Genomic DNA, 26,322 nt, shown 5'->3' with positions numbered 1-26,322 from the left:
TGATGACGGGCCTGTCCTGAAAAGCTGCACTGAGAGAAATCCTAATCAGGATAGTTTAAGATGAGGACTATGAAGTTAGAAAGCTGGTGCCAAAGAATAGATTGGTTTAGACAAGATTGGGACTAAATGAAGAAAAAAGCTGAAAGTGTTTTAGAGGGTAAAAAGGTCTAGAAATTATTAGATGTTCCTAAAATTTCCTTAAAGGTTCAAAACAAACTAAAAGTTCAAAACATCAGTGTCAACAAGTGGTATAAAAATGAAGACCTGCTTTTCCCCCTCATCTACATCACTAAATACCTTCTGCATCCTCTGACAGGTGCATTATTTCAATGTGGAGGAGCACTACCGCAGAGGTCTGGCCTGGTACCGAGCCCAGATGCCCTTCACCGTCCCGGGTCAACTGACAGTGGAAAAGACCCCAGGCTACTTCGCAGCTCCTCAGGTTCCTGCACGAGTTTCAGACATGAACCCTGCTGTCCGCTTGCTACTCATTGTCCGGGACCCAGCTGAGAGGCTGATCTCTGACTACACCCAGGTTCTGCACAACCGCCTAACACGACACAAGCCCTACAAGCCCCTAGAGGAGCTCCTACTCCACAAGGGCCACATTGATCCTGGATACAAGGCATTGCAGAGGAGCCTCTATCACCAGCACCTTGCCCGCTGGTTGGAGGTCTTCCCCAGGGAGCAGATCCACGTGGTGGACGGAGATGCGCTTATTCGGGATCCCTTCCCTGAGCTGAGAAAGGCAGAGAGGTTTTTGGACCTGCCGCCCAGGATCAACCCGAGCAATTTCTACTACAACACCACCAAGGGCTTCTACTGCCTCCTGTCGGCTGGACACGACAAGTGCCTGGACGAGTCTAAAGGCAGGCCACACGCTCCACTGAGTGGCCAAGCCTTGAAGAAGCTTTGTCGGTACTTCAGAAAGCCAAACAAGTTATTCTTTGAAATGGTGGGGAGGTCATTTGCCTGGTGCTGATCCATTGAGCAGAGCAACAGGGACAATGAAACGCCTCCGGAACAGTGCCGACACATTCAGGGACGCAGAGGGAGAGATAAAACTGTGTTTTTCTAGCTAGATGAGTGGGAACATTTAAAAAAAAAATCTCTTTTTGTTGATACCTACTCAGGTATGAATGTGGCCAACATGTGCAGCACATGTGGAGAAAACAAACTGCTGATGTTGAACCCGTAGCCGACATAAACCTTTACCAAGACCATGTTGGTGCCTCCAGGGAAAACCTCACTTGCTGAAGCTACAACAGCCGTGCCATACACAAGTCTGAAACTGAAAGTACAACTAACTCCCTGTTAGTTCTCATGTGTGGGCCATTAAAAGAATATGTGACGACTTTGATGTGACGTAGAAATAGATGAGTGGTCAAAAGATGGTTGCATTAATTGTTGCACTATGAACTCCAGTTGCATAAAAAGTCAATCAAGGTTCAATGCAAACGATTTTAAAGAGAAAACAAGTCCTTGCTTTGATTTTTCTGAACAACTGTCAAACTTTTTGTGTTAGCAAAACATTTTAATTTTCTCCTGATGGTTATTTTGGGCTATTTTACTGAATAGATGCTCACGAGTTCTTTTGGAAGAGGCTCACTGAAAACTTGTTTTTGCTTTTTTTTACGCTCAAGGCCAGCATAGTGCTATTGCTAGTTTGTGTTTTTTTTTAAGATGTCCTTCTAATAAATGTCTTCAGTCCTAAAGTCTGTTCCCTGAACTCCAGCTACGAGGTTTAAAGGGATTTAAAATGTCAAACATAAAGACACGGTGATATAGGCTCGCTGACAGGCCTCTCTGGAAACACCTCTCCCTCGAAGTGGATGAAGATGTTCCTTGTCAGTGTCTATTGAACATGTTCTTTACATCAAAGATCAAAGCAAGCCTACATTTCTTTTCATCATTAAGTTATTCCTGTGTAGGTGTTACCTTCAGTTTCACCACCACACCGCAACGAACGACACCTGTAGGTCACCAGAAGGGCTGTTTAGCTCCTGACGGTATTCAAGGCCAAATGGTTTTCTTACCTTAATCCAGTTCATCTGGAGAGACTTAAAAGGCTGACAAGTCATGGCATCAGTACATAAAATAAAAGCCTTGTGATTAAAGGATATCCAGGGTGCTTTTAACCCAGACATGTCTTTAGTTTGATGTTAGTTTTATACACTTTCAAAGTAAATTCCAAAAGGCAGAGTTTAACATTAAATTAAGTAAAATTGTTTAATAATTTAGAAGTAAAAGGTATAAATCTATAAGTGTTTCGTTGGATAACAACTAATAACAACTGTGTAGTAGCTGCACAGCATGTCAGATCAAAGCAGTATTCTGTTGTACCTGTCTCTACAGTTCCAATTTACACAAAAGCTCCTCCTAGAGCTAATTACTGGCCTTCAAGGTAGCTATTTGTACCCTCAAAAGCAGGTACTGAAAGGTTTACTAATAATGAAGATGACAGAAAAAAGACAGAAAAGCAAAGAAGTAGACTGGAGGCTGTGTGAGGCTGCTTCTGAAAGCCCCGACTGAGGATCAATCGTGGCTCCCATACATAGAAGATCTCTCTGGTACCCCCTGGACAGAGGATGACAAACAGAGAAAGAAGGAGGAAGGATCGGACACAGAAACAAGTACAAAGATAGTAGGGCAGGTAGGTACATTATAGATAAATGGGCAGTGTTTGGGGTGTCGGCCAGCATCAGAATATCCTAATTTTGAGTGCCAAAAGACACACGTATGTTTCCAATATTAGGATGCAATTTGTGTGTTATTTTCATCATAGATGTAAGTTATGTGAGTCACTGATCATAATTTGGCAGTAATATGCTTCTCTAAGATGGTTAGTGTTCTGTGTGATACAGATAAATTCCCTGTGTAAAGGGTACCTTAGAGGTCAGTGCTTCAATGGGCTTACCTAATTTTTTGAGAGTGTAAAGGTGATGAGGGTCTCTTCAGATAATTTGTCAGGACAATAGACTATGCTATATATCCAATATAGCATATCCTAACAACTGGGCACCAGCAGATTTAATACCTCATTTAAATTAAATATGATAATTATTCCGCTATTAAATATTTATTTATGTTTATGTTTATGTTTATTTTTATTTAAATGTTTTATTAAATAGTTTCTAGAAAGGGACTGTGAATATTTTAGGACTGCCTGTGTTTGGCTGACTGCACTGTACACTCCTGGGTATACTCTAGATATCCTTTCTCCACTGTGAGCTAAGACGGCCCCTCTGCAAACTGTACCGGATGAATGGTTGTGTGTGCTTAATCAAATGAATAATACAGTCAAAACATGGAAAAAGCTAATTCAGATAAACTAGTTAGCACATGAAAAAAATGATTTCTAAGCTGTTGTTTTACACCATAAATAGCTGCTTTCTGCAGCACATTGTGAGTGATACTGAATGCATTCTTCTGAACCAAGACATGAGCTGAAACAGGCTACTTTTTATTTCAAAACACCAAGAAAAAACCCCAAGAAGAGTTTAAAGCATCTTATTTAGTACCTGGTTAATTTACACTGTAGCTTAGTGTAGCTTTAAATCAACCATCTCTGCATTTCTTTTTTGTTTCAGTATTGTGTCTCTCTGTTGTCTTGATACTGCACTTTCTGCACACGTCAATCACATAACAACACATAATGATACTGTGACAAATTTTTTACTTGAAAATATCTTGAGGAGCTGCTTTTTGTGTCCCCACTGATACTAACAGCCTAGTCCTTATTTTACTTTCTTCAAGGAAAAAGTAATGTGGAATCCTTCATGCTTTGTTAGCAGGCGTGAAGTGTTTTTACATGAAATAACTTCAGGAATTTACAGGTTGAATCATAACTCTTGCTATGTTTGAAAACTATAGAAACAAGTTGAAAAAGAATTTGTGAATTCTTACCATGCAAGCTGTCACTGTTTTGTGTGGTGCATTTCAGGCACTGCAGAATATAATGGGAGCTGAAGGCTGACCTCTGGCTGTCACACTCCCACCATCCTCAGGAGAAAACTGGAAAGAAGGAGACAAAGGGAGATGTAAGAATAAACAAATGATTCTTACTCTTTGAAGATGTGAGGCAGCTCTGGCTTTCATGTGTTCCCACAGCGGCCCACACTCATGTGGACAATACATCTGATGTCACTCTCAATCACAGAAAACTTTACTTCATGTGCTGGAGTTCCTGAGTTTGCAGCTGCTTGACAACCAACTTTTTTTTTACCTGAAAGTCTGAACATCAGGTTTATTTTAGAAGATTTGATGGACAAGGTAAAGGAGTGATCTGCTGTCATATTTGATGGTAATCAAAGAGTTCCTTTACAGATGTTTTACAGTAATGCTGCTCCTTGTGGCCACATGATCAGCTGTAAGGATGAAAATTTTGATTAGTCCACCACTTTTCTCCCAGTAAGGCCATAGCAATGGGTCAGCAATGGGTATGACCAGATCTAGGCCCAGAGGCTGAGCTTCTGGGTATCTCTAAAATAAGAAAGTGTGCAACATTTCAAGCCACAGCTGTTTTCAGTTTTGCAAAAAAATATACTTTTTGTCCTCTGAAATATAATCAGTTCTTGTTCTGATTATAATGTTAGATGAAGGCACCTTTGATAGTATATTTGCAGCGCTGGAACCTTTCATAACACCGACAATTTCGAGTAAACTGTGGCTCACTGTGCACATGAAAGTGATCCATTTCACACCCGCGCACATGGTGTGATCCTCCTTGCTATCAGTCACACCCTTTGATGTGTACAAATATGGCAAATTCAAATGTAATTCATTACTTGTTGTGCACTTGCAGTACTTAAGACTGACACAAAATCTCTAGGTACAGCAGTGTGCCTCTGCACCATTTGGGAACTACAACATCACACAGAAAGAAGAAGTATAAATCAAAGCTACAAATGCACTGCCAAAAAACAAAACAAAGCAAATAAACACAATAAAAAACATTTTTCTCAGGTTTCATGGGCTTTCTGATCATTCTAACCTAATAAAGATATTAATGTTAAATTAATCCACCCATGAGCTCAGTCACTCAATATGCGACTATTCATACCAGGTCTTAGAGACGGTTGATTATCACTGGCTTGTTTTGTCCAGAACATTTTGTTTCCACTTCCGAAAAGTAGTGACACTTCTTCGAAAGAAAACCTTTATTTACATTTATTTACAGACTTTTCATGCCTGTCCTTGGTGGGGAAAAAGTGTTACAAAATGTGTCAAAAAGGTTAAGTTTAATTTATTATTATTCAGCTCAGTTCAGAGTCAACAATAATACAGAGAAATTATTAAAAGACAACAAAGATTATACCAAAAAATAAAACACTGTGCAGGGGAGGTTAGAGGAAGAACCTTGAACAATGATGAAATCAGGCAGCAATAAGAATCAGGCCAAAAGAAGAACAAATTTGCACTTTTATATGCGATATGCAAACAAATAAAATAGGATCCAAAAAGATTCTCAAGGATATTTGTTCACTGGAGACCTTTTCAAATTTCAGGGATAATGTGGATGAAGATTTTAATGATCACGGTCTGAAAAAAGTGAAAATGGAAGTCCATAGAATGTTGTGGAAAACATGAAGAAATTCTGGCCAATACTAGTCCAGTCTTGAGCTAAGTGTGGATGTTTATACATAAACGGTTAGTACAATTCACCTTCACAGTGATAAAAGCTAGTGCTTTCTGAAAAGAGGAGGAGATTGCAAATTCTTATTTCACCTAATAAATGTATACTTTTCAAAGCATAACCGTACTTAAATACAGCACCACAGGACATTAAGGCCTCTTGTGCTCAAGGTGCTGATCTGCCTTTCTCTCCGTCTCCCTGCAACAACTCTATCTGCCCCTTGCTATCCTCTGTGAGTGGGCATGTATGTGCAGAAAAACTTCTACTTATCTCCTCCCAGGAGTAGGTGTGGCTACCTGAACTAGAGCTGTCTCTCATCACTATCAGCTGTAGTATTTACTACCGGCTGTCTTCTTTCATTCACTCCCAGTTTGTTGTACTATGCTGTTGGTAGTATCACTTGGGCTCCCATTTCCAGTCTTACTTACTTTTGCTCGTAGCTTAGATTTATTCCTGAAGGGCCAGCTGATTGCTTTGGGAGAAGGCTGGCTCTAAGCCCATCTGCAAGAACTATTGGTCAACAGTGTGAAAAGTTGGAGAGTGGAGCCTGGGGAGATATTTAGCATTGAACCTGAGAGTCAAGTTTTATGGAGATTTGGACTTTTGTGTTGAGCTCCAGGCTAATTAACCTGGTAGAGGAGCAGAGTCTGATTTGAAGGTCTGGTTGAACTACTTTGGGAATCTCACTTCTCGAGTGATTTGATTCTTTTACTTCTAAATGAAAAATCTGAGTGTGGATCCTTGCAGATTTATCCTGTGGAAGAGATTGAGCCAGGCCCCTGAGAGAATTATTTTGGAGTTTGTTTTTGCATCATTCTCACTTGTTCTGTTTGCAATTTCCTCATTAAAATTTGTAACTTTTCAGAGCATCTGCCTTCAATCTTTTGCTTTTAAAAAAAGGGTAACGCATGTATTTCGAGAAGCATCAACAGCCTGACTCTGATTTGAAAGATGTTTTGTTTCACTTTCATTTGGACCTGATAATGGGCAAAAAATAATAAAACGCCGTGACTCAGTTGAGGTTTGTCGTGTAAAGAGAAAAAAAAACTGTCTCGGTGTATTAGAGAACTGTCTGCAAAGGTCAGCCCTGTTAGCAATGTAATAAGATCCTCACTATTAGACTGTGAGCCACCACACATCCGAAGCAACGCGTTTCATCATTTCAGAGTCATTACACCTCTGAGTCAGACATGAGTAAACAAAAGTTCAGAAGTATCTGTGATTTTTTTTTTTTTTAATAAACTGGCTTTCTGTTCCTGTCACCCAGAGAGGTGATTGATCCTCTGCCGTCTCATCACTCGTCTCTTCCATGTAATTTGCAGTTCAAAAGATATTATCTGACGCTTCAGCCTGTGGGAACTGCAAAAGAAATAATGAGATGAGCACGACACTGAGGTGTTGTGGTAATACAAAACATAAAAACTAGCTTGTCATAAGGGATTATAAAAAATAAAAAAGCACTGCAAAAAAATGAGGTTTTTAATGACTGGGTAAATACTTAGCTTTCTATGTTTATTTGGAAACATAAGGCTAGAATATACATTAAAAAATGGACAATATGCATTACTTCTGAGTGCAATGCATATTGTTTATTTTGGATATTATGGTGCCTATTAGTGTCAAAAAGAATAATAAAGTAGCATAAAATCATATGATTGTGCAGTTAGATCCACCCCTTGATCTTCATGTCTGGCATCAACACACCAAGATGACATCAAGACAGCCATAACTCAAGGCTTCCCATTGAGACTTAAGCTGGGTTAAGTTCATCTAAGTATATGGAAACAGCTATCCTTAAGCAGTCCTGTGAAAAACTATGGGATTATGGTCACAGTCATCAGTCAGAATGGCCGAGCATTTCCAGTTTGCCAGTTCAACTGTCACCAAGAAAGCAAAAAGCATGTTCTCCAAAGTGTTGAATGATTTCAATAAACTGGTCGTGTATTTGTCATGGTTTGTGCAGGGAGGCGTTCCCAGGTATTGACATGAACCCCACATGCAGTGAGGAACATGTGAAAAATACATAACTCAATCAGGTCCCAAACCTCCAGACTCATAACACCTCAGACCAAGTCTTTTTTCTTTGCACTACTTCTAAGCACTGTGCATCTTGTTATCTATTGTGTGCCTTTTTCTTATTTCGGTATATATTTCTCCTATTTTGCTTGTATCCCTCTTAATTGTTTATATGTCTCACGTTTGTTATTTATTCCCGCTGTCTACTATTTATATTTTATTCCAGCACAGTTGGTGTGGAGCACCCATAATTTCGTTGTACATGTAGAATGACAACAAAGGGCTATTCAGTTCTATTCTCTTCTCTAGAGGTTTGCCCTCAGATAGTCACAGAATACAGGCATGATCAGGAATGAGAGCAGTGACTGAGAACTCAACTAGTACTCTAGTATGGGAGAAAGAAAATGGCAAATATTTAGATAATTATTGGGAAAATCAGGGAAAGGTAAGATGGTTTATGGTGGACAGAGGACTTGGAACAGAAGTCTGATGACATCTAGTGAATGAATGGGAAATAACAGGAAGCAGGAGTGAGGCAGATCAGAGAAACTGTGATGGTTTTGTAAGCAAAAAATGAAAAAATGCCATAGTTTTCCTTGTGTCACAAAAATTATTCGATATTTTATTTTTATATTCTCTAGAAAAATGTTTCCACTCATGAGAGGTGTGTGCTCTCCCCAGCTGAGCTGAAAACAGCGGTATGAGGTTTAACTTCAGAGAGAGGGAGGATCCCTTTTGAAACTCTCACTTCTTCTATAATTAATACATGACTACGTTTTATTTTTATTCAGCAATTCCACTTTAGTAGAAGTAAACTAAACTAGTCAGAACTAAGATGCAGAGTAACTTGAAGTAAATAAATAGGAGATATCACCAAAGACAACATATACAGAACTTGCATTTACAAAGGAACTGCAAACTTTGTAGAAAGCTGTCCACAGCACAGCTGATCACATCATGAGCCAAACTGAGACCATTACAGTTAAATGATATGGGGAAGCGGGATGTTATCTAATATAGTATTGTTCTTGAGAATAAATACAGTTCATTTACAATTGTATTCTACATCAGCCTGGTTTGTATATGTGTGCTCACTTAAATAACCATACATCTTTAATTTTAGAGACAAAGAGAAAGTAATCAAACTATTTACAAATATAATAATATCCAGTTTTGATTGCTGAAGCAGTAGTGTGAAAGTAGTGTGTGGGTGTATAACAACTGAAGAAATATTGGGTTTAAATGTGCTTTTTTTGTTACATTGCATTATATAATATGTCTTTCTAGTTGTCCGTGCGTACGTAACTACATTTTAAAACATAGGATGAAAAGAATCTCTATTAGGATATCTCATTTAAACTAACCAGACACTTTATTAGGTACACTTTACTAGTACTGGGATTGAACATCTTTTGCTTTCAAACTGACTAAATTTTTTTGTGGCAGAGATCCAAAAAACTGCTGAGAGACTTGTCTGAGAGATTTCTGAGAGCTGAGAGATTTCTCACAGATTTTGGTCCTCATTGACATGACAGCATCAGGCAGTTGCTGCAACTTTTTCATCAACAAACATCTATGATGTGAATCTCCAGTTCTACCATGTATTCAAGGTGCTCTATTGGATTGAGATGTGGTGACTGTTGAGGCCATTTGTGTACATTAAATCATTAAATTGTTGTGATGAAGAAACCGGTACGAGATGATCGGAGCTTTGTGAGATGGTTCATTATGCTGCTGGAAGGAGCCATATGAAGATGGGCATGCTGTGATCATAAAGGATGTGGTCAGCAACAATACTCGTGGCGTAGTGTTTACAAGTTGCTTAGAAGCAGAAGCATCATTCTGCTCATCAGGCCAGGCAACATTTTTCTATTCTTCTATTGTCCACTTTGTCAGTGGGACAAAGAAAACTGCCACTTTTCTCTTTTTTGAACCATTTTCTGCAAACCCTACAGATGGTTGTGCAGGAAAATTTCAGTAGATCAGAAATTTCTTAAATACTGAAATGAGCCAATCTGGAACCAGCAACAATGTTCAAAGTTGAATTAGCTTTTTTCTCCATTCTGATGCTCAGTTGAGCAGGTTATCTTCTCAATGTCTGTATGCTTAAATACACGAAGTTGCTGGTGTGTGATTAGATATTTGAGATAACAAATAGTGGAACAGGGGTTCCTATCAAAGTGGGCAGTGATTGCATCACTATTAAATGGGTTTTTTAAATGGAATTTAGAGCAGGTTTAAATATCTGATCACATATCGTAAAACCCTCTATTTTAGTGAAGCATAACAATCATGCAATTAAAACAACTGTCAGTAATTTTACAAGAATGTTAAGAGAACTGATGGTATATAAACTGAAATACACGAATTGTAGTTTTAAAAAACTTTCCCATGTTTTCCGTTTGGGTTATTTTCAAAGTGGAGATATATTTAGCTGCAGGATAAATTATTAATGTCAATGTAAAAAAAGAACAGGCTTATTTAGTGTACGGAGTAATTGACAATAGTAGGGGCTCACCCTCCTGACATGAAAGCCTGAACCTGTGTTGAGACCACTTGAAATTTCTAATTTGAGTAAGATCTCAGAAACATAAGCTGCTTTACAGTTTAGTTTTGACTGGATTTTATGTTAACATTAATTTTCTGAAATTCTTTTTATGCAGAAAGCTTTTAGCCGGTGCTGCTGTTTTGAGTCATTAGAGCACACAGTCTTGTTTTTAACCACTCTGGAGTTTCCAAAATACTACTATAAGTCAATGTGAAAGCATATTTGGAGTTATGCTCATGTATTGCAGCGTCACACGTAACGTCCCAGTCTCTACAAATGAGTTTGTTTCAAACCAAGTCAGAGATAACATGCCAATGGTGTTTATTCAAAGGTAAAATAGGCAAAGTCATTTCCCTGAACACAGCTTTTAAAAAAAAAAAAAAAAAAAAAAAAAAAAAAAGGCTCCAAAATCTGAACTTTAAAAATGAATCTGACTTTTAGAAAGGGATTATAAATATATTTTTAGTATGCCTATATATTTTGGTAGTGTAGGCAAATGTCTTCAGCACTGATTATTTAACCTCTAATTATTTTCCCAGTATCAGAGTACCAAGTGTACTCAGTGGTGATATGTAGCTGACAAATGGCAGGACTTGTGTTCCACAGTGAGGCAACAAGTTTACAATCAGTGTTTCCCAATTAGCTGAGGATTACACTGTTAATATGTAGTTTCAAGTTTAACACATTTTTTCAACTGCTGTAAACATTAAGACAAAACACTGTAGCAGGCGGTTACAACACGTTGCTTTCAATATTTCATTTTGATGTAAGAAAAAAAAGTAACTTTTAATACATCACTATTCTTGTGCAGTTCAAAATTTTTTTACAGTAAGTCAAAAGGAAAAAAGCACCATCTTACCATTTAGCTGTTATCCAATCTACTTTCAAAAAAGAAATTCTCCTTAAAAATGTGTCATAGTAAATATCGTAACTTCAGAGAAAATAACCACAAAACAAGATCTTTTATATAAAAAACAGTTTAACAATTTGTTTTTTCAGTATAAAACATTACACAGAGCCAGGCCAATCAAACAAATTCACTGCCACCATTTCAAATAATCATTAACTCCCCAGTCAAACGCTCTACATTAACATACAAAGGGTTTACTGTCTTTAAGGGGTTTTCTGTACTTTTTATCTAGTTATTGGAAAATATAACAAACACAAAGGCTAACAATCACTCTTCGTTTGCTATAATAATAATAAAAAAGAACAAAGGTGAACTCCTGGTCCGTTCAAAGCCCAAGCCCCCAAATTTCTGGTCAACATGGCATCTATGCAGTCTTCTGCTGGCCCTTCTTCCCAATGAGGGATTTGTGAATGTGGGGAATGACACCTGAAAGCAAAAGGAAATGTGCATGAGATCTACATATATATCTGCAAACAGAATACAATCTGTACACAAATGGTCTATATAAGATACGGATTAATCAGTCCAGAAAACTGCCAGCTCACCTCCTCCAGCAATGGTTGCCTTGATAAGGGAGTCCAACTCCTCGTCACCACGAATGGCCAGCTGCAAGTGGCGAGGAGTGATACGCTTCACTTTCAAGTCTTTGGAGGCGTTACCCGCCAACTCTAGTACCTGGAAAAAAAGAAAAACATTCATACCAACAGAAAAATTAGCTACAGAGAAAATAACCAAAGCTGACATTAAGTTACACTGTTAATCAAAACAAAGCTAAAAATGGAGGGAATGGGAAGTCTTACTTCAGCGGTGAGGTACTCAAGGATGGCAGCACTGTAAACAGCTGCTGTGGCTCCTACACGACCGTGGCTGGTTGTGCGAGTCTTCAAGTGCCTGTGGATACGACCCACTGGGAACTGTCAGGAAACAGACGCAAGATAGTGGTCCAAATTTTAAAAAGGCAAACTTCCTGTGGCTTAACACCTGCAGGAAAGCCACAAACTGCACCACGACAAATGAATGACATTTACCTGCAGACCAGCTCTCTGGGAGCGCGACACTGCTTTCGCCTTGGCTTTGCCGCTGTCTTTTCCTGCTTTGCCACCAGCCTACATTGAGTAATTAAACGGAAAAGAAGAAGATGAAATCAGAAAGTGGAAGCAAATGTGAAACGAATACGCCTGACTTGAATTAAATGAAAAATAAAACAGTTAAAGTCACATAGCAAAATCTAATCTGAATAAATTAGAGAGTCACCGCTGAGGTCTTCGTGTTATTGTTCTAGTAGTTTACGTTACAAACGCCCGGTTCAACAGTTGTCGCTTTCCCGCCAATCAAAAATAAAACAGAAATGAAAAGTAGCAACGTTAACCGGCCCCGGAAACAGCAAGTATACACCCTAATGATAAAATAACCGATTTAATAGAGCCAATAACGACTCCGTTCCGTAAAAAATACGAGAACCTGTCAGCGGGTTGCTGGCAGTGACCCCGCGACAAACAAAACAGACGCGCCGCCTTAAGACCGTCAGCGGTCAAGTTTTCATTCAGAAATTTTGACAAAAAGTTGGACTCACACAGTCACCTGGACTCAAATAAAACAAAAAGTCATCTTTACTAATTTTGCATCACCTGCAGACTTATTTTAAAAGAATTATTCAGCTGCTAACAGCTAACCAGCCGTTAAGCCAACGAACTAGCTAAAGTTAGCTTGCAGTTACTGCTAAAGCACCATCCAGAGGCTACACCGACTCAAAGAGCAGTTTATTCTCCTAAATGAGCGACCCACCTCGAAAAATATGTAAATATCCCCAAAACAACTCGCAACAAACACTCAAAGCTTAACAGGATTCTACTTTTAGCCGAAAATCCACACAAATCGAACTTCTTACGGTAACGATAATGCTAACGGTTTAGCTGTCAGTTAGCTTCTTAGCAAGCTTGTTAACCACACACATTCTGCGCGGATTTCCCCAGTTCAAATTCAAAGCAGCACTTTCTACAACTGCACAGTTATTCAAGCAAAAAAACCAACAATATCTCCTATGACACGTTGAGCATTAGCCCGAGTTCGCATACCATTTTTCCCGACGCGTTGTTTGATTGTAGCGCTGAGTAGATTCCAAACAGTTTCGGCTCCCGAAAGCAAAGAAACAATAAACCTTTTCGCAAATCGTTTGCATGCAACCCCTCGTGGGAGTCGAGAAAGCCAATAGGAGAGCGCGTTGTTACTTCGAATCTCAGTTTAAACCAATAGCCTTGCCCTTTGCAGAAATTCCACCCATCCCCCACCCTAAGCTCATCGTGCCCGTCTTTGCGCACGAAACCACGAAGTAGGCGGGACCGTGTGTTTGTGTGTGGAGTGTCCTTCCAGGGACATCCATCCTAAAACCGTACAAAATACATAACAAAGCGGGCTATAGCTGGGATTAATTTATGAAATTCAGTGCAAGGACACGAATAACGTTTCCAAACATTTATATTATTGTACTGGCGTCATACATGAATTAGCTATGGCTGTAAAATGATCTCTAAATGACATCTACTCCAGTGAATATACAGTACAAATAACCGATAAGCAGTTATGGATTGTAAATACAGTATCTCCTCGAATGTCATCTGGAAAGCCGTTACGTTTTCTTGACAGGCAGGAGAAATAGCGAATGAAAACTTGGGCTTTTCATCTGATGTTTTAACTGACAGGCACAACAGCCAACCGGAGCTCAGCAGTTAGCGTCCGGTTGCCTCCGTGAGCTCGGTAACAAGGGGGGTGGGGGTCAAAGATACGCAGAGAAAACGGGCTGCTGGTGGCGAAGATGGCGGATGGGGATAGTGGTAGTGAGCGCGGTGGCAGCAGCGGTGGCGGAGGGGGTGGAGGCGGCGGGTTTCAGCATTACCAGCGGGAACCGGAGACCCAGGAACTGGCGTCGAAGAGGCTGGACATTCAGAATAAACGTTTCTACCTTGATGTAAAGCAGAACGCCAAAGGCCGGTTCATCAAAATCGCCGAGGTCGGAGCTGGGGGCTCCAAAAGTCGGCTGACCCTCTCTATGTCAGTTGCGGCCGAGTTCCGTGACTACCTGGGGGATTTCATAGAGCACTACGCCCAACTTGGGCCTAGTACCCCGGAGCAGATTGCTCAGTCCTCCGGTGGGGATGACACCGGGCCTAGACGGGCCTTGAAGAGCGAGTTCCTGGTGCGTGAGAACCGAAAATACTACCTCGATCTAAAGGAGAACCAGCGGGGACGGTTTCTCCGGATCCGACAGACCGTCAATAGAGGCCCCGGTTTCGGAGTCGGAGTGGGTGGCATTCCCGGTGCTGGCCTGCAGGCCGGACAAACCATCGCACTCCCGGCCCAAGGCTTAATAGAGTTCCGCGACGCCTTGGCCAAGTTGATAGACGACTACGGGGGAGATGAGGAAGAGCTTGCCGGTGGCGGAGGGGCCGGGGGCTACAGCGAGCTTCCGGAGGGCACCTCAATCATGGTGGACTCCAAGCGGTTCTTCTTTGACGTTGGATCCAACAAGTATGGAGTTTTCTTGCGGGTGAGCGAAGTAAAGCCCAGTTACAGAAACTCTATAACAATCCCCTTCAAGGCGTGGAGCAAGTTCGGGGGAGCGTTCAGCCGCTACGCCGAGGAAATGAAAGAGATCCAGGAGAGGCACCGGGATAAGATGTACGAGAGGAGAGCCGGAGAGGAGTCGGAGGGAGACGATGTGGACGACGATTGATGGAGAGAGGAGTGGTGGCTATTTGTGATGGAGCTGACAACATGATGCAAAGCCTGGATATAAACAGAGAAACGGAGAGAGAGGAACGACTATTCTGTGCATGATGAAATGAATCCGGAGTTAAATAATTAAAAAAAAAGTATATTTGACTGAGAAATTACTGTCTATATAAGAGAATAATGTTATAAAGTTTAGGTGGATGTTATAGCTAATTGAGTGCAGACTGCAGTAGTCAGCTCCTGTATGAGATTTCCCCTTTGATTTAAAAAAAAATATATGAATATATATCTATATATATAAAAATATAAATATATTGATTGTCCATATGACCTCACATGTAGCCCAGCAAATTAAGTTTGGCAGAGACACAGCAGTAGATTACCGGTACCACGTTCTAGTTGACATCTAATGGTAAGAGTTCACCTGGCGCTGACCTGTAGTCTGTGTGATGATAATAAGGAAGTGTGAAACATGTGACATACCCAAACCAGCAGGTGCAGTGTGCCAGTGAGCCAGAGCACCTGCACCGTTCACCATGGCTGTGTGTGTTTCTTGTATAAAGTGACCTGTAATGAACGGCTTGCCCAGACAGACCCACAACGCTCAGAGCCACAGTTTCAGCTACATGGGAATGGGGTGGCACCCTTGGCATCGCCGGACATCCTCTCAGCCCAGTGAGGTTCCCTGTAAGGTGATCTGTTACAAGCACACGACTCATTTGGATTCTACAGACAATCCAAATGAGTTCAAATGACCTCCCACCCTTCCTCTCTCCTTGTTTTGCACCCTTCCACTTTCCCTCCTGGGCATTCCTCAGGTGCTGACTTCTTGCTCCGATAGCTGAATTGCGGTGTGGCCTACTCACACGTGGCTCGTTGTGTCTCAGGGCTGGCAAGTCCCATCTGTATTTTGGGGTATATATCTATATATATCAGCACTACCTGTGCCTGTGCATCATCCTCAAGAGGTTCTGGGTGCAGATCTGGTCAGCCAGTTGCTGCAGCTGAGCCATCTGTGGCAACTGATGATGTCTCCTAAGATGCATGGCCACGTCTGACCCCTGTGACCTTTTTCTCAAAGGGGGACGCAGTGAGCTCAGGCCTGTAGCACTGGTCACGAATTTAAAAAAGCTTAATATTGCCGGGCTTGAGCTACAGTCTCAAGGGTATTGATCTTGTTGACTCACTTAGGGTTCACCATTTGGATCCTCTAATCTTGAACTCAGACCATTAATGACTGAAGTACTATTCAGTCTGATTGTAACATAAATTAGGTGCTTTTGGAAAACTAAAACCCATAATGGGGTGCTGTACCTAAAGGAACATAAAGAAAAATATATATACTGGAAGAGATTTACTTACTAAAAAAGATCAAGTATAGATAGAATTATTTTTCAAAAGAGATATATTAAAATATGTCTTAGAAATACGAGACATTTAATAGATAATGCTGCCTAAAGTGGCTTATTTAAAACACTAAACTTGGATGCAAATGTCCAGGGTGATATTTCATACCTGCTTTTTTCCTAACATGTCTTTTTTTTTTCCTTAGAGGAAATTAAAGAGAGTACAACAAATTGATAACAGAGTATGTTATAGCAATTTATAGAAACAACTTCACTGAAGTAGTTTGTCAGCAAACACTCAGCACTCCAGTTCACTTTACAGAGCATCGAGTTGTCCCCTCGTTTCAGTCCACACCTTTTAACCCATGTTTTGTCATGAATTGGCTTTCCATCAGTTGCCATATGACGCAAACATAAACACCTGAAATCATCGTCATTTTGTCTTTAGTGCTCCTTTTTAAAAATATGATCATTTTTGCATGCCTGCTCTTACGCGGAGCTGCCTTGTGTTCTTTTCTTTTGCATATTCTGATTGCTGTATAATGGTATTTATCCATATTTTTGAGAGCGGTTTAAAGTTTTATTTCTGCATTGCAATAGACAAAAGAAAGTTTACTTCACAGCCTAATTTTAAAAAAAGCCACAACTTTCCCACATATTTTGGGAAATGTCACTCTCATTGTCCCATTTCCTTTGGTGTGTAAAACCTCTCGTTGAATTTTACTTTACCCACTTCAACACAGCAGAGAAATGCCATATGAAAAAAATAAACACCTGGGAGCAATAGTTTTTTTCTTTTCTATTGATATGAGTATACTATATATGATATTACACATGCGATTGAACTACATCCTTCTTCCTGTACTGTGTTACGTGAAATGGCAGCTGTTTCAGTCATGTGTGTTCTGCTGTATTCTACCAAGTTCCTTTCAACGAGAAATAAAAAAAAGATTTTTTGCTCAGGAGAGGCGTGGTGTTTTTTTTTTTTAAATTTTATCCCAACACAACAGACAGACAACAAATAACAGACTTACTACCTCACCCATATAAAATATAGTACATATATTACATTTTTGATCAGTAATATAATCAAAAATGATTTCATTAATATCCAGACTTCAAGAATATGTCCTAGTAATGCTGTGTGTGATTGAACAGGAGTCTAAAACCTGATATTCAGTTTAATATAATAAGAAAACCATCAAATATTCAGATTTTTAAGAAGCAGTGAGGAGAGAATTTACTTAGAAATACCTTTATTATTCTGATACAGTTACCAGCTTTAGCTTCAGGATGATTTAACAATGTTTTCATTTTATAATTTGTGGAGTTACATGATATGACGTGTTATGACACATCAGTCCTTGAAGCCCTTTATCAGCAGTAGAAGAAGTATTCTATTATTTTATTTAAGTATATAGGTATGACTGCAGCTTATTCTCTTGCAACAAGTCAAGGCTGAGTCCGTTTTTGTGCACAATTCAGTTTAGCACGATGGTTTCTAGCCCTTCGTCACGAGTCGTGAGGATGGGAGAATAAAGCAAGGTGTCCATAATCTGTATTTAACACATCTATCTTTTATCAAAATGAAATAAATTTTACACTAAAGTATCAACTGCAATGATAATGCATTTGATAGATGGAAAATTTGACAGAAAACATCCAGTTCTCTGTGTGAAAATGCCTTGTCAGAGGAGAATGGCCAGACTGCTTCGAGGTGATAGGACGGCAACAGCAACTCAAATAATCAACTGTTACAACCAAGGTATGTAAACAAGCATATATAAATGCGCAATATACTGAACATTGAAACTGCTACAGAACAGTAAACAAACTATTTTGCAAATGTGCTCACTAAAATTGGACAATGGAAGATTAGAAAAATGTTGCCTGCTCTTATGAGACTCGATTTCTGCTGCCACATTCAGGTGGGAGGGTCAGAATTGGCTGCAAACAACATAAAAGCATGGATCCATCATGCCTTATATATTAATTTGGGCCCCTTGGCACCAGCTGATCGTCATTTAACAACATATCTGAGCATTGTTGCTGACCATTTCCATCCCTTTATGACTACAGCATATGCATCTCCAGATGTCTTATTCCAGCAGGATAGCACACCATGTCGCAAAGTCAGCAATGTGCGGTCATCAAAAAATAGCGACTGTGTCTTGCTGCCATGTAAAGATGGATGCAAATCTCTGAGCAATGTCTCAAACGCCTTGTTGAATCTTTGACAGGAAGAAGTAAATAATAATAATGAACTTCCAACAGGCAGATTAAGATAAGCAGCAACATTCATCCATCTATCTAGTTTCCATTTTAGGGCTGGAGCCAGTCCCAGCTGTCATTGGAAGCTTGGTAGGGTACACTCTGAAGAGGTGACCAGTATATTACAAGGCTAACACAAAGAGACAGACAACCAGTTATGCTCACATTCAGATCTACTGCCAATCATCAGTTATTCTAATATGCATGTCTTTGGGTTGTGGGAGGAAGCTGGTGTACTTGAAGAGAACCCACACAGGCAGAAAAGTGATGTTAAATAACATGATAGTTTATTATAGTTTATTATTATCTTATAAAAAAAACATTCCTGAAAATAGATATCAATACAGGCCTAATGACTTCTGAAATAAAATGAGTTTTTTTAATGAGTTGACTCTTTTTTACCTACAATACCCAATTTGACTTAAATCATTTTCTTTGTTTTTTGGGGGGGGAAATACAGCGCTAACCAGTGAACTGAAAAAGCATTTCACTAGCTGGGCCCACATCCTCATTTTAGGTTTGACAGCATTTTAGTAGGTAAAGGTGAATGGCTTGGACATGAATTGAGCTGCGGTTTGGGGAAGGCCTCAAAGGGGACTGGCGACGGCTCCCGGGCCTGGCAGATCCCCATGTACTAAATAGAAGAAGTTAAAGAATTGAGAATAAGGAGGGAGGGAGGGTGGGGCACGTAAACAAGAATGAACAGCTTGCAGAAGTGGGTGAACCTATATAGATGAGAACCGGAAGGAGCGTGTGGAGGTGTGGTCCCTCTCCTGAAATTCTGTTACATAATCTCCAATAATAAGTCATATGACCAAGGTCTTATCCCTCTATATGTGGTATATTCGGATTCATTTAGTTTCCAGCTAATCTCCTTACAGTACACGTTCACACCAGGATGGTTCAGGAGGTAGAGCATGTCGTGTGTTAACTAGAACAGACTTATGCGTTTGTTTAAGTTCAATTTAAGATGTAACAAAGGTCACCAGAGGCATGTCATCTAAAAATCCATCATGAGTTAATGACTGTTTCATGACACATGAAGCGCCTGTTGGTAATGACAACATAACTCGCAATGAAACTGCTCCCTGAATGACTTCTGAGATCGCTTTAGATTGCAACATAGCATATATATATATTTGTGTGTGTGTGTGTGTGTGTGTGTGTAGTAGCATTCCAACAGCGCCCTGTTCTCATCTCTTGTCCACTTATGCCTTCTTCTTCCAGTTCATCACTTTTCATCAGTGTGTCCTGGTTCCTCAACACCTGACGCAGACCTTGTTAATTCCAGTTATGTCCGAGTCCGAGCCATACTGGGTTCAGTTACATATCTCATGCACATGCTTAGGTAGCGCGGAGGGGCCTAACCCTTACTGGATGTGTAAGGAAATGAGGTGTTATTTTTCTGCCATTTTTATTATTTTCATTTTGCTATTTCCAGTTTCATTATTTTGTTATTGCTATTGCATCATAATCATATAACAAGCATTTGCATTGACGCATTTATTGAAGTTATTGATATTACCTTAAAGTTTGTATTAATTTCATGTTAACCTTTATTTACTTTATTTACAGGTGCCAGTATAATCATATGATAATCTGTCATTGCAGGTGAACCTATGATCATTTTTTATACACATTGCATTTTTGTGCCTTTAAATTAGTTGTGGCTCAAGAAGTCGTCTCTTGAGGGTTACAAGCTTTTGGTTAGCGCTATGATTGGCCAATCTACTGTGAGGATGAGTTATTGAAGGATTGCACACGCTTACAATACATTTGTATTCTGTTTTTCTTTATCATTTTTATTCATGTATACCTTTTATTAAGTTTTAAGTAGTGGTATTAGATTGAAGCATTTGTTTAATAAATTTTTAAATTTTACATTTTATACATTTTACATATAAGTCAAGATCATCACACACAGGATGGCCTCAGCCTGGTTGCATAAGCAGAGAGGTCAAATAAGGTGCAAAGCGAGGGTAACACATGCACACTCATACATGCACAGACATACACACACACCCACACGCACACACATACAGTGAGTTCATTTTTGTAGGGGAAAGTTTAAGCAAGTTTTGCTAGGGTTGCAGTTTTTATGTCGGTGGATGTGACGGTTTGATGCAAGTACAGGATGTTTAACAGCTATGTCATCGCTGTGGGTGCAGGGACTGCACCTGGAAGAAGATGGAAGCAAATGTTCTTTTAAAATGTGTCAAAAGTTAACTGAGGGTTTGTGGTTTTGATTTGACGTATGTTTGTATTGTGTTTAATTGACGCTTGAGGGGGCGTTCTAATACCCCGATGCATAAAACTGTATTCTGAAGTTGTTGAGATGAGATTTTGATGCTGTCTGCGTACAGGGTCAGCTCATTCTCCCACGCGTGTTCATTAAAATCATCGTTTGACTTCACCTCTTGGACCAGTGTGGTTACTTGCATCTCCTCCTGCATCTCTTCCCAAAGTTTTTGAACCTTAACAGATGAAAACTAGATTAGGGATTCAAATTCCCACCCTATAAATATATAAGTGTTCCTGTAGCACTGCAAAGACTGTTAGGTTGTTTGGTTAATTGGTGGCTCTAAAATTGCTGTGTGTATGGTTGTCTCTGTTTATGTGTTAACCTTGTGATAGACTGGAATCTTGATCCAGATGCATCTAAACCTTCAGCTGATCCATCTCTCGTTCACCAAAGCCTCATCAGAAACAGTTTAAGTGACCGCTTCCAGTCACTTAAACCGCCGGAAAATCAACGGAAACATATGGAGAAATTATTGATTTGGTTCAAATTATCATCAAAATGTTCAGAGGAGGTCAGCTGTACTTAGCTGTACACAAAGCTGTACTCAATAGTGAGTACAGCTTTGTCATGGTTTGGGAATGCATTTCAGCCAGTAGTGTATGCAGAAAACTACCATCAGATTATGATCCACCATGCACTACCATCTGGAAAGCATCTGATTGGCAACAGCTTCATTTTTTTAGAATGACAATGATCCCAAACCCTCAGCCAATACAGCAAAGGCATATGGAGAAAAACACACGCACAATGGAACCCTATCAGTGAGAGACTTGACTCAATGTTACTGAGCAGCACGGGATCATCTTGAGAGAGAAAGGAATAAAAGTTCAATATACAAATAAGAGCTCTGAATTCCTTTGAGAAGCCTGGATAACAGTTCATGAAGACTACCGTTCACATTTTCCTAGCAAAATAAAAAGAAATAAGGTATGGCTCAAGACTTTTGCACAGTACTGTGTCATACGGTGTTAATATCATATGCAAGTATATAACTGAGCCTTTTTATATTACTCTAAAGCACAGTGCAGTGTGGTGAACATGTATATGGGAAGCTGCTTGGCTTTTTCTGGTTTCTGGGTGATGGAAATCTTACTCTGTTCAAAAAACTCAGTTCATGAAGTTTATATTAATCATCAGCTGAGGTTGTGTTTACGGAGCCAAGCTAGGTGAAATCATGAGGTTACTAACAGTTCAGCTGCATGTAAGTGAATTGGTTGAGCTCAGAGTGACGTTTCTATGCGATGCACTGCTTTGCAACACCGAGTGTTGCACGTCTGGACTGGTTTCATCAGGATTTGTCAGGACTGCCACTGGGGAAATGATAAGAGCCAGACCAGAGTCAGAGCTTTGCGGGACCAAACTAGAGACGTCATTACGTTTCCAGTTTCACAATTTCTAAATAAAATGATCAGAAACATTGAATGTTTTCCTGGAAAAGGCACCTCATACTCTCAGGAAGCCCTCAATATGGCCTCAGTGATTCATGAACAACATGAACGACTCAGTTTTAATGTGCCAGCTTTGTAGTAATGCTCTATTGTATCTCCAGGCTGTCTGCTACCACATTTTGTTTCCCAAATATCGTTGCAGCTGTTCAGGAGGTACGTCTCTTTGATACTTAGCAGCAGCACAGTTCACTCTGTGATTCACAGCGATGATGCTAAATCCTGCTTTGTACTCCACTGTCTCTAACCTTGCATTTCATCCGAAGATCATGGGCCTTACATCCACACATACACATTTAAGTTCACACAAACAGCACCACCCCCTCCTCCATGGGTTAGCCAGTTTATATGACCTCTTTGAGCTCAGAGTGATGAAGAGTGCATGCAGAGAGGCTAAACGAAGAGGGACGGAGCACTAATGGGAGAGAATGAGAGAGAGAGTACAGCTCAAGGGCATGTAATACCATGCTGAGCTGGGTGTCAGTGGAAGAAGGGATTATTTCACATGGTGCTGGTGTCCTGATGGCCTGCTCCAGAAATACAAGCCACACTAAGCTGCCCATCCATCATTCAAAGCAGACAAGCGTGAGAGGTGATGAAGAAGACAGTGGATTGGATCTCTATGAGGTGGTGGGGGTTAAAGACATCACCAAACCTCTGCCTCTCGTGACACACTCAGCGAAATGTATCCATGCATGTATGGAGTCCACCTTGCAGGTGATGCATGTGAGTAGATGAGAAAAGGAAGTGATAGTTTCAGAAGGAGGCTGTATGTCAAGTATGTCCATCGTCTTCTGATATCCAGTTCATGGTAACAGGAGTGCTGGAGTCTATCCCAGCTGTTGTAGACTAAGAGGCAGGATACTGCCTGGGCAGGAGACTGTTGCATACCAAGCACAGAGAGACAGACAACTATGGTTCCTACAAGGTCATGACAATTCCTGATGAAACCAGTTCAGACTTACAGTATTTTGACCACTGAGTGATATGAAGTTCTGTCATAGAGCGTTTTGCCTACACAACACAACGTCAGCATCACTATGAGCTCTGCTTCATGCTTTTTAACAGCTCTGCTGTGTAAGCATAAGCACAACTTCAAGAATCAGTCTGACTCAATTTCCATAGCAGAGTCAGAAATGTCCAGAAACCAGAAAATGTTTAGTTGCAGTGTGAAACAGTGTGAAGGACAGCGTGATTTAATTACTTTCTGTCAGAAAAAGTAATATAAAACACTTTTATACTGATAGATGATTTATTGGTCACATGTTCATTGAACCATTGCTGAAATGTTTCATTCTAGATCAAAATGGATTGACTAAAGATCACACACTGAACTTCAGTTACAATGACCAGCTCTAACTTGTCATGAGTCCTTGTCTAAAATGCTCAAAATACTATTGCTCTATTTGCAAATTCTTAACAATGAAATTAAATTACTATTAAACCTAAATCATGATGAATATATTAATAAACCTTCATACTGTTAGTACCCAGGCAGTAATAATAGTCCAACTATGTCCTACATGTGCAGGTCTCTTATATCCTAATTTGACCTTGGCTGACACAAATTATTCAGGGTAAGTGTAGCTGCCTAGATTGTACCACGCACATCTGCATGTGACATAATGTCCAGCTTTGGGCCACATGTGACGTTTACCAGTGTTGTAACTGAGCCAAAAGTGCTCTGAGTTGTCATGTTTAGCCCCAAATGTGTCTGCTATATGAGTAGGTAGTTAAATATAATACAACCACAACCAACTCTGCACACGCTCACATTTCAAAGAGTGGAGTCTTTTCAGACTCTCCCATGTGCACGCAACTTAAGTTACTTAGATGATTATCAGTATGAATCATTTATTAAACTTCAAATTCAGGTTGTAAGAGAAATTCAGCACATGTGTATAATTAAGTCACTTCTTAGATATGTATATATGCAAGTATGTGAACATTTCTTATATGCAAAATGGGATCATATCTGTATGTACAATACTGTGCAAAAGTCTTGAGCCACCCCGATTTCTTTATACTTTGCCAAGAAAAGGGGAAATACACTGCTGGGATTTATTGAATCCGCAAATGTACATGAAAATATAGCATGTAAAGCAAACAGAATTTGTTCTAATAAGCTTGAAAGGCAATATTTGGTGTGGCCATCTTTGTTCTTCAACATGACGGGAACCCCCTTGGGCAAACTTTTCAAAAAGTTTCATAATTCCTCTAAATAGCCTTCAGGAATGGTTCTTCAAGCTTCTGGAAGGACATTCAAAGCTCTTCTTTGGATGTTGGATGTCTTTTGTTCTTTTCTCTGATAAAATGATCACACACTGCTTCAGTAATGTCGAGGTTTGGCTATGGGGAGGCCAATCCATGACTGATAGCATTCCATTGTGTTTTTCTATGCAGGTCTTTTACTGCATTGGCAGTTTGTTTAGAAAAAAGCCAAATACCACTAACTGAAAACAAAGCCCTAGACTATGATAGAGCCTCTACGTGTCTTAAACATGACTGTAGACGATCATTGTATTGTGTAATTCTTTCCTGACCTCTGAACTCAAATTTGGAGTCATTGTTCCATAAGACCCGACTCATCATTTCTGATGAGACTTGGGTGAACAGTAGATTGATCAAATGAAACACCGGATGCATTTCTCAGCTATTGTGCTATGATTTTGCTGATTTATGTTCTTATTTCTTGGGACATGACAATAAACTACTGTGCATCTGTTGTAGATCGTTTTTTTAGGCGTGACACGTCTTCTGTCCTTCACTTGTTCAGTATCCTCATATTTTTAAAGGACACATTGCATAACATACGGTGATATGCAAAAGTGCTCAGCTGAACTGAGAACTTTTGGAATCTCTCTGTTGGTGCAAAAAGGATATTTTTTGTAGTATATGATGTAACATATATTTAAGTTTTGAAAGCATTTTCAGTACAGATTTTCTGGAAACCTTATAAAACACAATTTTTCAATTTTTCACCTTCTTGGTCTATATCGCAACTAAACATCATGAATCACAATGAAGCTAAAAGTGTGACATTTCACATGTATATTTCAAAGTGGGTGTGTTGCATTATGTTGCACACATGACTCAGCTGTTGAGTGTTGGTTTCCCAGAAGAAACCCCTGTCCCAGCAGATGTTCTATAGCGGTTGTTTGGAAAGAGCCATGAGCCACAGTTAGTGATTACAATCAGTTGAAGCAACCTTGCGTCTGGGCTTTACAGCCTTAACAAGATGTTACACATTTTGGCTCCAACAACACACAGGTTTATTTCCCTACCTAGGAAGTTTTGTAGGGTCTTACCTTACACTATAAAGCGTCTTGAAGCAACTGTTGTTGTGATTTGGCATTATGTAAAAAAAATAAAATTGACTTGACTCCCAACTGTGACAAAAAAAGTAATAAAGTGATTAATTAATTGCTTAATGAGGTATCATTAAATTACTTTTTCTGTTTGAACTATAGTTCAACAGGTTGAATAAACATAGTTAAAAGGGCTTTTGTTAGAATTAAGAGAAGCTGTACAGTATGCCACTTCCATATTTTTACTCAAATAAACCTCATTTATATTGTTTAAAATCATAAATTAGACATTTGCCTTACAAACTCATAATCAATGAAGCTTAAAAAAATGACAATCTTTTTTAAAAACAACAGTGGTTTCAACTCAAGTTAGCCCCTACAGTGCGTGCAAGCAGCCTGAATTGTTTCTTGTCAGATAACTATGGAAACCGATATGCTAATTAAGTCTGATATGGCGTTAAAGGAGGAACTGAAGTGGATGTGAGTTACAAAGCATCTTACAGATTCACATCAACTGTGAGCAGGCTAAAGCAGCTTGAATAGCACATTCCAGATTTAACAGATACACTCACTGGGTACATTATTAGGCACAACTTGCTAGGCCAGCGTTTTTCTTTCAGGACAGCATAAATTCTTTATGGTACAAAGAACAAGCTGCTGGAAACCTCAGAGATTTTGGTCCATATTTACACAAGGCATTACACAGTTGCTGCAGATTTGTTGGCTTAGCGTGCACGATGTGAATCTCCCCACACACCAAAGGTGCTTTAACAGACTGAGATCTGGTGACTGTGAAAACCATTTGAGTACAG

The 26,322-nt window shown here is 39.7% G+C and overlaps 3 protein-coding genes across 3 annotated transcripts in view; 2 read left to right on the top strand and 1 right to left on the bottom strand.

Moving 5' to 3' along the window:
• Positions 1–1,715, top strand: part of hs3st1l2 (heparan sulfate (glucosamine) 3-O-sulfotransferase 1-like 2) — a 30,227-nt gene extending 28,512 nt beyond the window's left edge. Inside the window, exon 3 of the mRNA XM_031731342.2 lies at positions 317–1,715. Within this exon, the coding sequence (XP_031587202.1) occupies positions 317–982 (666 nt within the window). The 3' untranslated portion in view covers positions 983–1,715. The remainder of the gene's footprint in view (positions 1–316) is intronic.
• Positions 1,716–10,503: 8,788 nt separating this feature from the next.
• LOC116313600 (histone H2A.V-like) lies at positions 10,504–13,605 on the bottom strand. The gene is made up of 6 exons (XM_031731353.2): positions 13,597–13,605; positions 13,185–13,490; positions 12,138–12,215; positions 11,910–12,023; positions 11,655–11,784; positions 10,504–11,535 (listed from the first exon to the last, which is right to left on the bottom strand). The coding sequence occupies exons 1-6, from the start codon at positions 13,603–13,605 to the stop codon at positions 11,474–11,476; spliced, it is 699 nt and encodes a 232-aa protein (XP_031587213.1). The 3' UTR covers positions 10,504–11,473.
• Positions 13,478–17,147, top strand: LOC116313587 (transcriptional activator protein Pur-beta). Its single transcript, XM_031731339.2, has one exon. The coding sequence runs from the start codon at positions 13,922–13,924 to the stop codon at positions 14,837–14,839; it is 918 nt and encodes a 305-aa protein (XP_031587199.1). The 5' UTR covers positions 13,478–13,921; the 3' UTR covers positions 14,840–17,147.
• The last annotated feature ends 9,175 nt before the right edge of the window (positions 17,148–26,322 follow it).

This window comes from Oreochromis aureus, linkage group 12 (assembly GCF_013358895.1).
Source record: "Oreochromis aureus strain Israel breed Guangdong linkage group 12, ZZ_aureus, whole genome shotgun sequence".
Classification (NCBI taxonomy): Eukaryota; Metazoa; Chordata; class Actinopteri; order Cichliformes; family Cichlidae; genus Oreochromis; species Oreochromis aureus.
The sequence above is the reverse complement of the archived record's forward strand: the minus strand, read 5'-3'. Positions and strand labels throughout refer to the sequence as shown.

Bases quoted from the DNA above. Each gene is read 5' to 3' on its own strand.
- LOC116313587 (XM_031731339.2), top strand. From the start codon at position 13,922: ATGGCGGATGGGGATAGTGGTAGTGAGCGCGGTGGCAGCAGCGGTGGC.
- LOC116313600 (XM_031731353.2), bottom strand. The intron at 12,216-13,184 runs GTATGCGAACTC...TACTCAATGTAG, and splicing joins ACAACGCGTCGGGAAAAATG to GCTGGTGGCAAAGCAGGAAA. The intron at 11,536-11,654 runs GTGAGCTGGCAG...TTTTGCTTTCAG, and splicing joins GGCAACCATTGCTGGAGGAG to GTGTCATTCCCCACATTCAC.